Genomic DNA, 16,258 nt, shown 5'->3' on the forward strand with positions numbered 1-16,258 from the left:
TGTGTAAAGATATGCTAATGTTAAGGGTGTAGTTATCCTGTGCAAAGATATGCTGATGTTAAGGGTGTAGTTATCCTGTGTGAAGATATACTAATGTTAAGGGTGTAGTTATCCTGTGCAAAGATATGCTAATATCAAGGGTGTAGTTATCCTGTGTAAAGATATGCTGATGTTAAGGGTGTAGTTATCCTGTGTAAAGATATGCTAATGTTAAGGGTGTAGTTATCCTGTGCAAAGATATGCTGATGTTAAGGGTGTAGTTATCCTATGCAAAGATATGCTGATGTTAAGGGTGTAGTTATCCTGTGCAAAGATATGCTGATGTTAAGGGTGTAGTTATCCTATGCAAAGATATGCTGATGTTAAGGGTGTAGTTATCCTGTGCAAAGATATTCTAATGTTAACTTCTGCTACTGTAAACCTGCTTGCTTGCTAGAGGGGGTTTTGGGGCTTTTTAAGCTATTCCTTCTAGAAGCTCGGGGCTAATTCTCTAGTTGGGAGAATCAGTGGCTGGCCAGCTAATAAAGGCTCATAATTAATCTCAATTGGCTCCGTGGGTCTTAAATCTGATCGCATCACAACAGTACTTGGCTTTGTATCACTTACGTAATGTTGTACGTGTTCCTCTTTTTTATTCCCTTTTAAAACTTTGTCTAATATCTGTACCCATTAATAAAAATGAACAACTTCCTAATTTGGAGACCATAAAGAAGTCTCTATTTGAGAACTGCTACTAATACACCACCACAGAAGGAAGACTCTATTCGTGACCATAAATGGGCAGCTGAATCCACAGCCGCCAGCACTGGGACACGTATGAACACAGCACACACACCCCCGACTCATAAACATCACTCCATGAGGATAAATGAGTTGTGATCGAACATGCTATCACTGACGAAGGATGAGTTCTAATTTTCGAAATCCATAAAATAATTGGGGTTTCATCTGTAAATACCTCTTTTATGCGCGACCCAGTTTCTATTTTACGAACAAGGTGGCTTTTGTTTGCTTATTTGAAGAGATTAGCCATCACGGCTGTGGACGGAAAACTGGAAAACCAGCGAACAACTGGCATGTGATGGAATATGAAGGATCGCTCCGAATCCTTACCATTTTCCAACACGAACGAGCAAAAGGAGCATGATGTGGGGAAGCGCCACCCCCACGCAAAACATCTGAAGAAGCTTTGTATCCAATCACTCTTGTTGGGCCCCCCACCCCCATATTTATACCTAACATACTCACTTATGCCCACAGCTGTGATGAGCTTGATGGCAAGTTCAGGAATTGCACAGTGAATAAAAAACGGTTCCAGGATGTAGTGTCCAAATGCCAGAGATATCACAGCGGTGGCTGCAGGGCTAGAAAACATAGATGTTTAGGTTACCAAACATACACACGCACACAAAATTGCATCTTCACTACACTTGTCCTACCCTGAGGTATTTTCATTCAGCGTATGTGACCCGTCACACATGGAAGTCTGTGATTTTCAGGGCTCCGTACTGGACTGGGTTGTCGTTGACATTCCAAATGAAATGTTTTGCCTGTAGCTTAGGTGGCTGGGTTTAAAACTTCACGTATCCTTGGGAACAAGACTGAGTACTAGCCATAGGAAGCAGTCTTCTTTCTCAGTAAGTCATCAATTAAGATCCAGCCACAGTGAGAATGTGTTAACGGCGCAAATCTAATGCGCCGAGTCATGGTCAGGAAAATGAAGAGAAAACGCAACAAAAAAATTACTGTTCTTTGCAAATATACGCATCTGTCCTTGACACTCTATTATCCTTATTTTTCCTATATAGACAAAACCTTGAAGAGCCAAGTGATTATTCTTAATTCCACAGAAATATTTAGATGCGAAGTATAAGGTGAGAAATAAAATTACTCTTGTAATTTTACAAAAGTGAGAAAATGTGTGTGACCACCTCCTCCCTTTTCCTCTCCTCCCCAAAGCAGCATTATTTTTCCTCTTCTCTATCATTTATAAATCTTCTGATGTATAAATTAAAATCTCACCATGTCATTGGAGTGCTTTCAAAATATGCTCAGGATGTGCAAAAACCCTTCCGTTCAAGGCTCCCCCTGGTCTAAGCTTTCTCTGCCTCTTCGGTTTGGCTACTCCCACTAGACGGTTCTGAATTCCCTGTGCCTGGAGCCCCTGCGACTCAGACAGTGTTTTACACCTCAGATCTCCGTTCTCCCTTCCTTTGCCGAGGAAGCGGCTCCAACACTCTGACTGGGGGAGATGTCCCAGGGCCTCCTCTCTCCCTGAACCTTCCCCTGTCCCTTTCACAGAGCTTATCAGAACAACAACTATATACTCACTATTGTGATTTCTTGATTGGTAACTATTTCCCTCACTTGATCCCGAGCTCCGTGGTACAATGTTGCGCCCATCTTAATAGAAACCCAGTAAATATCGCATATGTGGTGAATGTGTGAATTCCGTCAAATGACCCTGCTACGCACTGCTGTGTGATATTTCTTTCCTCGAAATCTATGTTGTATAGATTATTTCTGGCAAGAGTGGCTTAATCTGAAGTATGGTTTTAATAGTAAGCATCTAGTAGGTACCAGGTGTGTTGTCAACAGAAATGTTACAGCACCTAGGTACTTGCCACCCCTCATGACATTCGTTACTCTGTCTATTTGAAAGACCAGCTGAGCAATGTGAGTCCATTCTATAAAGGAATACATAAACCCAGTAAAAAAGCTTCTAAAATACATGTGGGTCATTTCCTCTGTCCAGACACACACATGTACCTATGCATGCACTGTGATGTAGCTCTCATGCAATTAAATTAACATTTGATTATGAGCTACTTGAGAACAGAATCGTGGTTCATTCCACTTTAGATCTCTTTAACTGACCATCCACTGTTCTGTAGCAGTTTGAGGAATGGATAACCTAATGGATGAGCCCTATATCTATGCTACGGCAATTGGAACCACCACGCTTATTACAATGCAAAGTTATTAGCCAAAACCATCCAACCAATATGGGGCTGAAAAGGGACTCAAGTCCAGCTCTCTCAGGCCCCAAAGTCCATCATGCTGACGGCCCAGTCTTCTAACTAAGCAGAATACTCACTTGAATGCTGAGAATGCTACAGTCAAAATATTATCAGCTTAAATGTTCAGTCGCTGATGCAACATCATTGAATATCTGTGGTACTCGGGGCATTGACGTAAGTAGTATGAGGGTGACGGAAAGCATGAGGCCTGGTCTCATGTGCTTGCAATGCTTGCTATATTATCAGGGAAACAGAACACAGACACCCCAAATATTAAGAATCCGAGACATCATGTTCAGTGTCAAATGAGCAGCAGACACTGCCTTTGTTTTAGAATTAAAGAGGAAAGACATTCCATAAACCAGAGTGAACAGAAAGGTAACTGTGGAAGAGAGGGTTTAAGTTGACCTTTGAAGAGCAAGATTCGGATCATCATAAAAGATGGAAGGCGCATCCCGGGAAACTCCCGGATTTTACCAAAGGAACGAAGTACTTCTTTACCATTTTTTCATTATAACGAGTTTGAAAGAATGCAGAATTGTTTAAACTGAGGAAATACTTAATGAAAAAGTAACTATGACTCCTAAGTTCTTTGTTAAAAAATTGAAAAAGAAACACCTAAGACTATAAAAATCATGATTAGGGTCAAGTCCATGCTTCTTAGGTCTGCCTTTGCCACTTAGTCACAAATGATAGGATGGAAGCTCGCATGAGCTCACAGCTGTTATATCTGATAAGTTTACAGGGAGAGCAAGTTTTCCCGGTTATTTGTTAAACTCTGTAAACAGTATGTGCAGAGTCACGTTTTATGAGAGCAATTAACCTTAAGGAACTGTGCTACTCCAAACTTCTCATATGACACTGCAAGTTTCCCACACACAAAGTCGAAGAAAACTTGCTATTCAGAATGACTTAGCATGATCAGGTTTGATTCTAAACCAAGACAATCAGGAAGAGGAACACCCAGTCACAATGAAATCAAAAAAGCTTTGCGCAATTGTAGTTCACTAATTTGTTTAACGTGAGGAAGTGAGTCATTCACGTTAAGAAAGGGCCTCATTTTTTTCGTAAAGTATAAAACGTGGTGACACACTGAGTCACGAGGCACAGAAGGCTTCTAGTCACAAAATCTGAGGGAAGTCAAACATCTTCACAGTGTCATCTACAAGAAGAAAACTCCCATTCCCAGCAGGACACTTAATTTTGTCTGATCGGTCCAAAGATATGATTGATCGAGGTGGATTTCCATGCTTCAAATCCTTTCAGGTTAACATCTTTGCTAGAAATGTCTTAGAGAATCATTGAAAACTAAAGCAGGTACTAAAAAGTATGGCATGCCTGGCAAACTACTGCCTGTGGCAAAAGGACATTAAAAACACTAATCGAGAAAGGTGTTTCATCACAGACTTTATGTCCTGAAGTAGATATGTTCTCAATATGTCCTGTGACATGCATATTTTTATTAATTTAAAATAAGCATGGCGATTCAAAGAAGGGTTTAATATATAGGTTTATTTTCACTTAATTTTTTTCTATTTACATTCTTACCGTATTATGAGCAGTTCCACCCAGACTCGTACAAAAGCTGGTAATGGGCCAAAGACTTCCAGAATATAGATGTAATGACCACCAGATTTTTTTATACTTGTTCCCAATTCGGCATAGGACAAGGCTCCTGTAAAATATTTATAATAGTAATAAAAAAAAAAAAGGTATAAAGTTAAAATAGTACCAAGTCATCCAGCAGCAGAACTGACACAGCAATGTTTATATTGCGTGAGATGTTATGATGTCCTTTGGTCCAAATGAGATCCTTACTCAGAAACAAATAAACGTCATCTAACTGCTAAGAGCAACCAAATTCCTCTTGTAACTTCCTTAAATTGGAGGTCAGTTCGTTCTATTGAAACAATGTAAGTTTACTTGAAATGGTAAAGACGAACTTCTAAAACAATATCGCATTAAGAACACTAATCGCAAACTTTGGAACAAGAGAAAAAGAGAAGATCAATGCCAACAATACTAACTTTTTATTTTTTAAAGTTTTTTAGGTGAGGTGACTCTTGGTTGACCTCACAAATTGCAAGGACCTTGTAGCTTGCAATCTCTTATTTTTTTATTTTTTACCCCTACAGCACCTGGTCTTCCTAGCTGGTCTCCCAGTCAGGTACTAACCAGGCCCAACCCTGCTTAGCTTCTGAGATCAGACGGGATCAGGCTTGTTCAGGGTGGCTTGGCCATAGACTACTACTAACCTATTTATAGAACATAACCTCACACTAAGACAAAGAATTATCCCAAACTGATCTCAATTCTCATTATATTGAGAATTCTTTTAATAAATGTTTCTGTGGCACATCAAAATAATAAAAAAAAAAATTATCTGTACTTCAGAAAAGTATGGATGGGCTCCAGGTCTTTCAAGGCTTCATTTATTTTGTAGAATATGTTTTTGTCGACAAAATAAATTTGAATTCATATATTCTATTTCTAAAAAAGGTTTCCTTGGCTGTTTTTAAAGTGTATACTTCTGGGTAGTTGAAATAACATACTTTTAAAAAGAGATGCTTTTTATAGGTTATGATTATATTAGGTAAAATTAATCATAAACCAAATTTTAACATTTAGCAATACAATTCATATGGACTTGAGCAAGTCATGTACCTCAGTTTCATCTTCTGTGTATGAATATGATAATAGATGCCAAGGTAGGACTGGGCCTAACACATGGAAAGCACCTCATGAAATACAGTTATGCTATTAATTTGAGCAATTATTTATCGAGAAAATAAAAAATGTATCTTGACGTTATATGAAAGTTCTGCCACTGTTAAGTACTCGAATGCAACACACGATTTTTGCTTGAGCTCTTCAGAGACTGAAAGTGTAAGAAATTATTGTTAGTAAAGCTTCACACAGAATTGTCCAACATGAATATAATTTGCATATTCATTGAAATCTTAGTACCACTTATCCTGTTCCTGAACCTAGCACTTTATCAGTCAGCCAGGAAGATTTTTTTATTTAAAAATGAAAGAAAAACACAGACTCTGAGGACATACCCCAGACTCACTCTATAACCAAGAGAGTCCATACTCTCCAATAGAGAGATCCAGGATAATTTGTTTTTATAACTTGCACAGATAATTCTAAAGTAACTGGTCTGGAGATTGATATTTGGGGTCACTGGTACAGTTTGCATATTTATAACTAATGGTAACCAGTTGTAATTCACTCTCTGTTGGAAACCAGTCAACCATGTTGGCTGCCGTACAAAAAAAGCATCTAATATAAAGTGTTACTGAAAAGAGTCTGAAGTATCTCAGAATACATTACCAGAGAATCAATACCTATGCTAGTTTCTGCTCTGCAGAAACTCCAGGATGGTTGACCTAGGTTTAAATTGAGATCTGAAGTAATGAGATTTCCATTTAAAATTCTCAAGCTCCATAACCATTTTAACCATTTTACTCAGATGAAAAAAAAAGTTCAGAACAGGATGTAAAAATCCATGTACTGATCCTGGTTTGTCTTTTTTTTTTTTTTTTTTTTAATTGTAAACCAAATATATAGATTCTTTACCTTTAGTCCCAGAGTTTAAGTTTAGTCCCTGAGTTTGTTTAGTTCTAGAGAAAGAATTCCCCCCCCCCTTACATTTTGCTTTATTTCCTGGTGGGAAGCCACTCCTGTCAAACAGCTCTAGTCACTTAAGTGACAAATGCAACGCAAATACAGATAAATAGATTATACAGGGATGCGCTCCCTGCAAGCAGTACTCAAGGAATACCAAGTCAAGCGTAACTTTAGCTAGTCCCTTTAGCTTTTCATCACCCCTGAGCTTGAGACGATATACTTTTGCAGACGCAACTTTTTGTAGCACAAGTCAGCATCGCTTTAACCGATTCCACGCTCGAAGCAAGCCGTTTTATCATATCTGAATAACCTTTTATTGCGTACAAAAATGGAACTGTACAGCGGGAGCCGCGTGCACATAGTATGCAAAGTCCAGGAAACCAGTCATGGTTTTTCCTATTACACACTGATTTACTCTGACTACACCCAGTGTTGTGGAAGATTACAGGCTGAGGGGGCACTAAGTCATTTACGCCGATCAACAATTAGGTTCCTTTTGTCTACAAAGGCGCGTGCCAGAGGATGTGGATAAACTTTTCTAAAATCTAAAAATAATTCCTCCATAGGTCTTTCTATACTAAGGCTTTGTTTTAACAATTTCCATTTAAAATGCCTTCTTACTAATATGGAAATGTGAGTTCTCTAAATGAAAGCTCAAATCAATGTACTGAAACATCACACGCCCTAAAGAATGAATGGATTGATACGTGTAGGGCCAAGAGTTAGTACTTGGTCCTAGAGGTATGACAAGGAGTGAGTACCTTTAGAGAGCAGTGTCTTTTAGAATAAAACATACTATTTGCCAGAAAAGAGCCAATGGATCTTAGACATTTAACCCTTAGCGTTAATAAAAAAAATTGGGGGGCCATTCACCAGTTTTTGTCACCTTTACAACTAACTCATTTAGCTCTCTAGTAATCTGTTCATCTCATAAGGCGCCACTTACCACCTCTTGCTAATGATTGTCAAATCAAGAGATCTAGATCTTGAAGAAGGATTAATAATCCTATTTCTTCCACCAGTGCTGTTCAGACTAACTCAGTGACCAGGCGGGCAAATTATCTGCCTCTAGAGATCAAGCGAACCACAAATAAGGAACACGGACCCGAGCCAGCACAGCAAACTAATACACAATTCTAGTTGCGATCTATACTGCGAAGGTTTATAGGTATCGGGGAGAGGGGAAAGGCTGGGGGAAAAAATATGCAAAACATGCTCAGACCCTGGCATTTGACCCACTTGAGCTAGGGACTGAGCTACGTCCCATCCCGCTTCTTTCCGCATCAAGGACTTTTGAAAGAAGACCAGGAACAGACAAGCGCACGAAGTTAAAAAATCAAGAAGGAAAAGACGGCCACCGTTTGGTGTGCCCATAAAAAAAAAAAAAAAAAAAAAAAGTCAGTAAAACTTCTGCTGAACAGTCAGTTCTGTGTCTAAATAGGCCACGCCGGGAGTCGCTTCACAGGTGTTTCATTCAGCATGCCAGCTGCCAAGATGCCCCAAACAGACGTGGCTAAGCACAACCGCCCGGCACAGAGACCTCGTGTGTATTTCACTGGGTCATCAAAGTTAGCCTTTGCTCTAGTCGCCGCAGGGAAAAGCCAGAAAATAGTCTGTCTTAGTCAGGAAAAGCGAGCGCAGCCTGCAGGAAGCAATTTGAGAGGATTCAGGATGCTGCAAGAGCGGACGCCGTGTCTGGGTAGTTTCGCACGCCTAAACAAAAGTCAGGCACCTTCACTCACTCTTTAAAAATCACCCTCTGCTTTCCCAGAAAGCAAACTAACTGCCCGGCTCCACAGGCACGGCCCCCGCCCCCGCCCGCCCCCCAAGCAGCAGCTGCACTCACCAAACAGTGACAGGACCCCACAGACAGTCCAGATCACCAGGGACATGCCCACGCTGCCCGTGTTCTTGAGCACGCCCTTAGGAGAGATGAAGATGCCTGCGCCAATGATGGTGCCAATGATGATGGAGATGCCCCTCAGCAGAGTGATCTTCTTCTTCAGCACCACTTTCTCCGGCCCAGGGGGCTCCTTGCCACCCAGGGAGGGCAGCCTCCCACGAACGCTGCCCTGCAGGTAACCTCCACTGGAGATGGTGGACACGACAGGCTTTCTGACCATTGCAGTGACACCCGGGGGCGAAAATAAAAGAGGCAAAAAAAAAAAAAAAAAATCTAAAACTTTCAACTTTGGTGTCTCTTGGTGTGACTGATCAATCTCTTCCTCTTTGCTTTCAGATTGTCTCTCTCTCTCTCTCAGTGCTATTGGGTTCACAGGTAAAAACTCAGAGGTATATTTTCTCCTTCACAGTTATCTAATTTCACCTCAGAAACACCTGTGTGTTCAGGGGCTCCCGTTCCTCCGACCAGCACCTAGGTGCTGCGGCTGCCGCTCCTGCTGCCCTTTCATTACAGACCAGCTCAGCCTCCCCGTGGGCTGGTATTTAAGCTCCTGCCTGTCACACCAACTTACTCCAGCTAAATGATGATGCAAATTCTCCAGGTTTGCATCAGCCACATGAGGAGGCTCCAGCATTACTCAGCTTTTTTTTTTTTTTTTTTTTAACAGTAGCAGCATGTTGCTCAACTGACCTCAGCTTTTCAGAGAACAAAGCACCCACTTAAAAGGATCTTAACCAATCCAGAAGTAGGAAATTCAGAACAGACCCTCCCAGAGATTTAAAGCAGCTCCTAGGAGGGACAGGAGCTCTTTACGGAAAGCAAAAAAAAAAAAAAAAAATTGAAAAATGAAACAGGAAATGATCACTGCATTGTAAGAAGTTTCTTTTTCTCTTTAACTTGGGTAGAAAACATTTCCCACACAACTGTTCTGATAACAGGATTCAACCAAAAACTTCTCTGTTTATTACAACGAAATTTGGATTTTATAATCTGATGCCTGCTTGTTTGTTTTTTATTCTGGAGTTTCCTAGCAACGGAGTCAAATCTAATATTTACAAAACTAGAATGGTTTCGCATAGCTGCTGTCACGTCCATAGCGATTGTGAGCCTGACTCAACATTAAAAGATAAAATTATTTTTCACTGCCACAGGGGAACCGGTATTTAAAATCACCCTCTCGGTGCGACGAATTTTACAATCACAATGATTCTAGAAAATAGTCATTTTCTGAGCTTCATTTATCACTAGGGCGATCTCCTAAACTAAGTAAAAGATACATACTCCTTATTTGCATGTTGTTCTCCTGAATTACTAGAAAGACTAATTTCAAAATTAAACAATCATCACAATGACATACAAACATGCATATAGCCAAAGCTTGAAGAAGAATACACAGGATAATAGTTTGGAAGGTAATTGTGTCATATATGATATCTTTCTAAAGCATATGAACTATTGTTACAATTATAAATTTAAAATGAATTAGAAACATAAACTAAGATAAAATTGCTTACTTTGAAAGAGTAAGAAAGGCAAAAACCTTTTTGAACCCTGCTAAGTTTCTTAATCAGGTGTCCATACAAAAAAAAAAAAAAAAATACCACAAGAAAAGAAATCCAAGCTGTCACGTTAGGCTGTGTTTTCAGTGAAAGTTGGACATTGCCATTACCCTGAAGCTACATTTGCACAGGTCACTAAAAAGGTTTCTAAATGTTTGAGCTAACACAACAAACAAAAAAAACGTGTGTGCAAGAGGCAGGGGTGGGGAGGAGTTCGGGATGACACGGGACACAAAGAGCAAGAGCCGTTAGGTTAGGATAGCGGTGTGGAGCAGGTCGGGGCCATTTTCTGTTATGCTGGCACCTGAGAAAATGACACATCAGTGCTCCAGCCTCCGAATAGCTGAGGCTACATTGTTTCCTTTTCGTATTGTCTACCTAAACCCTGCATAATCTGCTTTGGGTGTACTCAGGCAGGATTTTTCCACAGCCAAAGTAAATACTTCTACCTAGCTGTTACAGCTTTTTTTTTTTTTTTTTTTTTTTTTTAAAGCGGTGGTTGGGTTGGGGGCGGGGGGGCTTCTCATTCCATTTTGTTGAAGTTTCTGAAAAAGAAAACTACAGGAAGATTTTTCTCCTCTTTCTCCTCCCAGTCCTCCATATCCTTCCACTTACACAGTTCTCCTGATGAAGGAACATAAGAGAGAGGCCTTTGTTTCCCAAAAGGGGAAACATAGCAGCTCTGAAGAAATGACTTAAAAGCAGAACAGACAGCGGCCCAGGGAACCACCTTCCACCTCTAACTAGTACAGAGGCACACTTCGATTTTACATTTTGTGCTAAATGACCAAACTAATAAGTTGCGACTATATCCTCATTCAGATAGGAAGTTAGACAAATTCTAAAGGACGAAAAAACTTTCAACACCAAATAATATCCTCTTCCTTTGTACTATTTAAAGAAAAATTATGAAGAAAAATTGCTGAAGTTTAGACCATTGACCAAAAGAATTATACTATCGTATGAGTCATACTCAAAAATTCTACAAAGCTTCACATAATCACCATAGACACCTCTATACCTCTTCTAATCACCTAGAAATTTGCAGAAAACAAGTTACAAAGAACACGTTGAGTTATTTCCAGTGTTAAACCCTTATAATCAACACTCCCAAATAATAAACTAATAATAATTTTGATGATCTTCAAATATGTGTGTATCATAAAAATGAGTTCTAAGCAAATGCATTTATATTCCTCCTCCTATGTTATGCTTTATTTTAAATACTCCTGTCAAATTAGGAGACTATTCTACCACTATTTACAAATATTTATTTAGTGCTTCCTGTTCACTAGGCATAGCCCTGTGTTCCTAAAAGCATCTCATGGAAGAAACAGGCATACTATACCACAGAAGTATCCCTTTTATGGCAAATGATTTCTGTCCCATAATTATAAATATGGGTACATAACAACCAGACCAAAATCATTGTCTCCCTGGTGTCAGGGCAAAGGCCTATGATCTGAGTTGGGGTATTTCTTAACAGAATTTGATTTCTCCTTCTCAAATCTTTTGGAAGTTGCAGAGATATGACCCCAGAACAACTGGTGGCCACGTCCTCTGCCATGTTGAGAAAACACGATTGAAATAAATTAAGAATATGTAGAAGTGAGAGACTTAGAACCTCACCACATCATCAAGCCCTGTTTTATTTCCTAAGGGGCCCAGACTGGCTATGGACCCCGAAGACCCTAGCAATATGCTCAATAAAAACGGACATCCGTGTACCAAAAGATGCAGATGAGAATATTCGTAGTAGCTTAATTTATAATAGTCAATACTAAAAATAGTGCAAATGTCCATAAACAGTAGAATGAATACGTGTTTCATAGTATGTAATATGTGTATAATATGGATGACTCTCACCTAACATATGGTATGACTCAATTTACATAAAGTTTAAAAACAAGCAAAAGAACTCTGTGGACTGAAAACTCTGATCATAATCTTTGGGAATAAATGGACTCTAGTAATTGACGGGGAAACAGGCAGTTCTAGGGTCACGGTCACATGCAATTTTATAACCTGAGTAGTAACTACCTCAGTGTTTTAGCTTTGTGATAATTCACTGTGCTGTACACTTATATTTTTCTACTTTTCTGTATTTATGTAAAACTTAATTTGTTACAAGCAAGCATTTCAATTGAAAATCTATATCCTCTAAAAAGAAGAGAGATCAAACAGACAAATAAGCAAAGCTTTAGAAAATTTAGGACAGTAGTACTATAGAGAAATTCCTATCCACCAAATAGAAAATATCAGTAATTTTAAAGCACATGATGTCGGGAGCCATTAAAGAGACACTGAAGAAGTCATGCAGCTGATAGCCGTGAAGCAACTGCTGAGACTGCTTAACAATGGTTCTAGGAATAGGGTGTGGAGTTAACCGTTACTGACCCTGGAGGGGAGGTTTGCCTTCTAAAGAAATCCTTTTAAGATAGTGGAATGTTTTACAGCCCAGAAAAGGATGTTCGTACCCTGAGGGAAGGATATATAGGAACTTATGTAAATGTCAGCATTCCTATGGTAATGTACATTGTGCTTTGCTATTGTGTTCAAAATGATATATAAAGGCTGCGCTAAAGAAACTCGAGGCTGCGGCAGTGACTGTGTACCCTCCCGAAATGCTTTCCTGTCTTCTTTCTTCTGAGGCTTCACCCCTCTCTTTTAGGTGCTGTTCGATCTCTGCCCGCGGCTCCGGCAACATATAAAGAATTGACAAAAACACCATGTCTGGCACACAAGGGAAACCCCAAGAAGTTCCAAAGAATCAACACGCAAACTGTACACTCTCACCATAATGCAATAAAATTAGAAAACAATAATAATTTTAAAACTAAAAAAATCTTGTATGTTTGAAAATGTTTCAAAAACACACTATCGACTACCTTTTGATTAAAAAAGAAACATGAGAAAAATAGTAGCAAATATTTAAAAGTGAATAATAATGAAATTGTGTTATTTGTGACTCAGTAAAAAAATTACTTAAAGAAAAAATGTAAAGCTATCAGTTTAATCAGAAAATAAGATTTAGAGCAAATAAGCTAAATATTCAATAAAAAAAATTAAGGAAAAAGATTATATTCAAAGAAGAAAGAAAAAAGATAATTCCAAGAGTAAGGAAAGTCAGAACAAAAAAAAAAAGACAATAGAAAATATTCCTAACAGCAAATTTTAAAGACTAATAATATAGATAAAAGTCTGACAGTGAATTTTAAAAATCGGGAAATTAATTAAACGTAAAATTTTTTTAAAAAAGGAAATATTTTAGCCTGAGTTTTAAAATAAACGAATGCAATTAAACTGGTAATATGAAAACCTAGAATAAATAGACATATTTCTGCAAAACAAATTCTGAAAAGGCACTAGAAAAAAAACCCAGAAAAATTGAATAATCATTTAAGGTGGTAAGTAATCAAGGATATCCTTGACTCAAAAAGAAACCAAAGCAAAATAAAACTAGGCATCTTTTGTTTTAGAGAGAAAGCCTAACAAATTTTATGAAATAAATAATCCCTTTATTAAGGGAGTTATGTAAGGAAAGGAAAAAAATAAGAAAAACTATCTAGCTCATTTTTGTGTCTAGTATAAGAGTTGGCAAACTTTTTCTATAAAAGGCTGGGTAGTAAATATTTTAGGCTTTATAGCCACTCATGATCTCTGTCCAACGGGGGGTGGGGGTGGGGAGTGTGTGTGTTCAGCTCTTTAAAAATGTAAAAATTATTCTCAGCTCTTCGGTAATTCACCAACCCTTGGTCTAGTAATATCTTGACTGCAAATAGGGTAAGGCAGTACAGAGCCACTGCAATGACTTGTCAGAGGTTTGGTTAATTAAATTTTATTAAAACGCAACCATGCTCAACCACTGATACATTGTCTTTGGCTGTTTTCACACTTTGACAGCAGAGATGAGCAGCTGCAACAGACTGAATGGCCCGCAAAATAGAAAATGTTTACCATCTTGCGCTTTAGAGAAAAAAGATTGCTGACCCTTTCTTAAGAGAACATGAAGAAACTGACAATCCATTTCTTCTTTGATTTTCTCTCAACTCTTCTTACACATTCAGAGCCTGCCATTCCTACAAGGTAGACATGCTCCAGCCTCAGGGGATTTGAAATTGCTATTCCCTCTGCTTAAAATTCTATTCCCATAATCTAGATGTTTTAATCTCTCACTTCCTGTACTAACTTTTATCACAATAAGCATCACATTACAGTTAGTCTGTATTACTTTTCTCTTCCCTTAGATTATGAGCTCTCAGATTGAAAATGAATTTTTATTCCCAAAATATCTCACACATTATATCTGTTACAGAGACATGACAATCTAATGCAGTTTTTGAAATTTGATTGGACCTCAGATTTTTTTAAAAGGATATAAAAAGAATATATATCTGGGTCAATTGAGAAAATTTGAATAAGAGTAGTATATATGAAATTTTTGTGAATTTTCTTAGCTATGATAAAATTATGATTGCATAGGAAAATACCATTATTCTTTAGAGATGCAAGTGAAATATATGTGTTACGATGTAGGCAATTTATTTCCAAATGGCTCAGCAAAAAATTGTGTAAAGAGAAATAAGTCAGATACAGAAAGACAATATCATTGCACCATAGTCTATAGTTACAAAAGTCTCGAAACGATATCAATGCCCATCAAAAGTGGAATGGTTAATTACTTAAATATACAATGAAATACAAAGCAGCTATTTTTTTAAACTTCAAATGTTTTTATTAATATAAATTTCTAAAATATAATATATATGATATTAAATAACAAAGGAAGGACATCATTGGTGGGTGTGTTTAAATATGACTCCATAAAATCTCCAAATGGAAATTGAGCAGATAGGGTCAGAGTAGGAGAGAATTACATAATTATTTTGAATGCCATTATATATTTAACCACTGTGAATGAAGACGTACTGTAACAACAGCAACAACAAAAACTGTACCAAAGAACAATGTAGAAAGCTCCAAAGAATGTAGAGAAAAACAGGACAATAAGGTAATAATAAAAATTGATATAAATAAAAAAAATAAATATGATTTAAAAAGCAGCATATGATTCTATGAAAACATAACAAATTAAGCATACTTTTGGTAGGATGGATCAAAGTAAAAAGAGACAGACAGAAGTAAATCTTTGTGAAAGAAAATCAGGGTCATAACTACTAACAACATACAAGCTTAAAAACTACAATAAATGGTACAAATTCAAGCCAATTTATTTGAAAAATCAGATTAAATGGACAATTTTCTAGAAAAGTGTATAGTTCCAAATGACTCAGGATAAACAGAAATTTTGAACTAATGATTAGAAATTAATCAGTTTAGAAAACCATGTAAAAGGAATAAACAAAAACCATACAGGTAGTTATACAGGAAAGATTCACAAAGAATATAAATTTCCTGTCTTAGGCAAACTGTGACCAAAAGTAGTAAAAGAGAAAAAACTCTTAATCAAGCTAGTGTAATCTTGATATCAAAATATTTTAAAAGACAGTAAAAATTTAAAAAATGACATTCTGATTTTACTTAAAACACAGATAAATGCATGCTAACTATTAACATAAATCCTGAAAATATTAGTAAACTATATTCAACAAAGTATATTCAACAAACTATAGCATTCAACTATATTACTGGGCTATCTCAGTAATATAAAGTGAGCTTAATGACAGAAAAATTAGTGTAATCTTTCAATTGTGTAATTAATGAATGCTAAATTATGAATTTTATATCTTTTATTTATTTTGATATATGCATGTTACTACACATGAAGTAACATATGCATATTCTATTTAACTTTTTTCGGAATTCCTAACCAATATGAAAAGACAAAAAAAAGAAAAAAACTTGAGATATTTGAAATCTTTGTTCTTTACAGATGACATTATCTAAATAGAAAGTCCAAGAGATAAGTTAAGATATTTAATATCATATATAAATATATTAAAATAAAAAAGTGTTCTGCAAGGTTGCTGGATATATGATCATTATATAAAAAATTACATTTCTAAACACATAATAAGCTTTTATAAAATATAGTCTTTGAAAGAGTATAACTAAAAATATTGAAATTTGCTACATAATGGGTCAATGGCAGAGAATTAAATAAGCTGATACATGAAAATATA

At 37.2% G+C, this 16,258-nt stretch overlaps 1 protein-coding gene and 1 pseudogene across 2 annotated transcripts in view; both read right to left on the bottom strand.

The window, feature by feature from the left end:
- Window positions 1–9,168, bottom strand: part of SLC7A11 (solute carrier family 7 member 11) — a 93,233-nt gene extending 84,065 nt beyond the window's left edge. The window contains exons 1-3 of one of the 2 annotated variants that reach the window (XM_016155808.2): window positions 8,500–9,168; window positions 4,569–4,695; window positions 1,249–1,364 (exon numbers count right to left, since the gene is read on the bottom strand). In XM_016155808.2, coding sequence (XP_016011294.2) covers window positions 1,249–1,364; window positions 4,569–4,695; window positions 8,500–8,776 — 520 coding nt within the window. In that variant the 5' untranslated portion in view covers window positions 8,777–9,168. The remainder of the gene's footprint in view (window positions 1–1,248; window positions 1,365–4,568; window positions 4,696–8,499) is intronic. The other variant, XM_016155809.2, reaches the window with a different exon arrangement.
- On the bottom strand, window positions 5,147–5,265 carry LOC118612822 (annotated as a pseudogene).
- Window positions 9,169–16,258: the final 7,090 nt, after the last annotated feature.

Source organism: Rousettus aegyptiacus, unplaced genomic scaffold, assembly GCF_014176215.1.
Source record: "Rousettus aegyptiacus isolate mRouAeg1 unplaced genomic scaffold, mRouAeg1.p scaffold_m13_p_16, whole genome shotgun sequence".
NCBI classification, from domain to species: Eukaryota; Metazoa; Chordata; class Mammalia; order Chiroptera; family Pteropodidae; genus Rousettus; species Rousettus aegyptiacus.